Below are 2,621 nucleotides of genomic sequence, written 5' to 3' on the forward strand. Positions count from 1 at the left end.
TATGCACGTTGATGGAGGGGAACAGGTTCTGGAACATGGTGGCCATGAGCTTCACATGCATGCCATGGGGGCCAAAGCTGTTGAGCACCAGGAGGGGTGGGTGGGCAAACTGCTGCTCATGCATGCGGTGCCGGCGCAGCGAGGAGACCACATCACGCACCAACGTGTACTGTAGGGCGAGGTGAGGAGTGGGTGACCACCCGTCCAGCACACACAGCTGGTGCAATCCCCAAACCCAGCTCCTGCCCCTCGGAGACCTCACGTGACCTCTTGTGTTGTTGTGAAAATCACTCAGTCGTGTCTGACTTTTTGTGACCCCATAGACTATACACACAGTCCATGGGATTTTCCAGGCCAAAATATTGCAGTGGGTTCCCTTCTCCAGGGGATTTTCCCAACCCAGAGATCAAACCCAGGTCTTCTGGGTTTGCAGGCTGATTCTTTACCAGTTGAGCCCCATGTCACCTTGAGTCCTTACCTTGTTGATCCGGAAGGTTAGGGTGGGGCCTCCTGGGAGACGCATCAGTTTCTGCAGAAAAAAAGATCTGTGAGGGCTGAGGTGTATAATTCAGGAGCGGGGTTGGAGGGGGTGGGAAATGGAGACCACTGCCTATCTCTTCAGAGCGTTTACTTTGAAGCCAGAATCATGGCAGCTCAGAGGCACAAGGGTCATCATGAGAGCTGGCAGCGGAGGAGGGTGTGGGGAGTGAAAGCATCCACTCACAAAGTAGACGTTGGTCTCTGTTTTGCTCACAATCAGGAAGTGTGTGACCCCAAGGGGCCCAGCCACTGCTACACAATCTTTCAGAGAGTTTTTCTTCCGTATCTGGAAACAATGAAAAGAAAAATGGACAATCACAGATAACCTCTTATTAAGCAAAGCCTTTAAGCCTAACCTGTTATGCCATTTCTTGCATTTAACCCTTTAGAGAACTAGGGGGAGAGGGGAATGGAATGCTCTTGGTCTCTAGAGCCAATCAGACTTTAACCGAAGCTTCTGTCTCTTGACACTGCACCACCACATTTTTCAGAGGGCCCGTCTGAGGCTCAGCGAGGTTAAGTAACTTGGCTCGGGCCTTTGAGAGAAGCCAGCTTTGCTAACTCGAGTCCCCTCTTAACCATCAGCCTTAGGCACTCAGCCAAGCTCCAGGCTGGGTGCATTCATCTGCTCGCCCTCGCTGCTGCCCCTCAAAGCCCTGAGAGGCAGGCACGATGGTGCCCATAAAGGTCCCTTTCTCCAGCCTGGGAAACTGAGGCCTCCAGCAGTTTCGAGGATGAAGCCACCCCCGCAGCTGAGAAGACGAGGCCCAGTGCGGGTGAAGGTGGGCTGGGTGATGCTGACCTGCAGGCGGGTGGCGGTGAGCGGCTCCATGACCCGCCTCAAGTCCATACTAAGCTGCTGGACGCTGCGACCCACGCGGCCCCGAGCAAACACGAACGAGTGCGGCTGCGCGGCATAGGCTTCGAGGTTCCGGAGATGGGCCTGGGCGCGCGCGCGCTTCTGGTGCCGGGACTGCGGGGACGAGAAACAAGAGGTTAGCCCCGCGGCCGCCGGTGGAACCCCGCCCGCGCTGCCCGCTGTCCTGGCCGCCGGGACTCACCCTCCCCGACTGTCCCATGCCGCCGTCCTTTCCACGAGGTCTCGTCTGCCGGCTGCTTCCGGCGCCGTTCCGCTCACTTCCGGCTCTGGCGAGTCGACTATGTGAGGCGCCGCGATGACGTCACCAATAGTGCATGCGCACCAGGTGGCGGGGGAAAAAAAAAGTCCGCGGAGGGGTTGCTATGGAGACACAGAGGGCCTGTTTCTACGGAAACCAGGGCGGGGCCATGGTTCGAACTGAGCCGCTGGTTCGAATCCCGCCTCTGCCATTTCCATCAGCTGTGCGATTTTGAGAGCCAAGTTCTCCACTCTGAGGCTCCTAAAATATCCTAAATGATCATCATTTCCTCTCTGACCTGCGAATTAAGAGAGATGATGTGTACACAATACTTGGCACCCTGGAGCCTGGCACTTGGGAGCCTGAGAAGGGGGTAGCTCCTTGGCAATTACTCGCTTGGGCTCCCAGCTCCTGAGGATCAGCTGTCCCTCGCAGAGGCCCTGTCTGTGGACTGGCTGGGGGATGGAAACTCCACATCACCTTCTGGAAATTCAGGGCAAGGCGGGCGCTTGGTCAATAATTTCCCCCCTCCCAGTTTCCGCTCAAAGCCCCAGTCTTGGCCTCAGGCCTCTGGCTTCTTCCCCAGAACCTTCGGGTGGGGGAAGAGATTTCCCCCAACATCTCTCTCCCTGTTCCATCTGTTTCCTTCCCCTGTCTCCCCTCTCCACTTTACTCCCCTGCCTCATTTGTCTCCCCACCATTTGCTTCCCCTCTCCTGTCTCCCCACTCCAATTTTTCTCCTCTCCCCACTTCTGTCTCCCCCTCCCCATCCCTGTCTTCTCCCTGTCTGCCTCCCTCTCCCCAGCCTTGCTCCTGCCATCAATTGTCTCGTTCATCATCTATAAGTTTCCGTCTTTCTCCTCTGCCGCTTTTCCCATTTCTCTCTTCTCATCTCTGTCTCTATCACCCACCTTTCTCCCCACCTTCCCTACGTCTCTCTTCTGTCTCCTGGACACTCCATTC

The 2,621-nt window shown here is 56.3% G+C and overlaps 1 protein-coding gene across 1 annotated transcript in view; it reads right to left on the minus strand.

Annotated features, from left to right (window-relative positions):
* The window catches only part of PPAN (peter pan homolog (Drosophila)), a 4,107-nt gene extending 2,428 nt beyond the window's left edge, over positions 1 to 1,679 (minus strand). Inside the window, exons 1-5 of the mRNA XM_010828386.1 lie at positions 1,602 to 1,679; positions 1,343 to 1,513; positions 725 to 826; positions 479 to 529; positions 1 to 169 (exon numbers count right to left, since the gene is read on the minus strand). Coding sequence (XP_010826688.1) covers positions 1 to 169; positions 479 to 529; positions 725 to 826; positions 1,343 to 1,513; positions 1,602 to 1,619 — 511 coding nt within the window. The 5' untranslated portion in view covers positions 1,620 to 1,679. The remainder of the gene's footprint in view (positions 170 to 478; positions 530 to 724; positions 827 to 1,342; positions 1,514 to 1,601) is intronic.
* Between the last annotated feature and the right edge of the window lie 942 nt (positions 1,680 to 2,621).

The sequence above is a fragment of the Bison bison genome, unplaced genomic scaffold (assembly GCF_000754665.1).
Source record: "Bison bison bison isolate TAMUID 2011002044 unplaced genomic scaffold, Bison_UMD1.0 scf7180017864492, whole genome shotgun sequence".
NCBI classification, from domain to species: domain Eukaryota; kingdom Metazoa; phylum Chordata; class Mammalia; order Artiodactyla; family Bovidae; genus Bison; species Bison bison.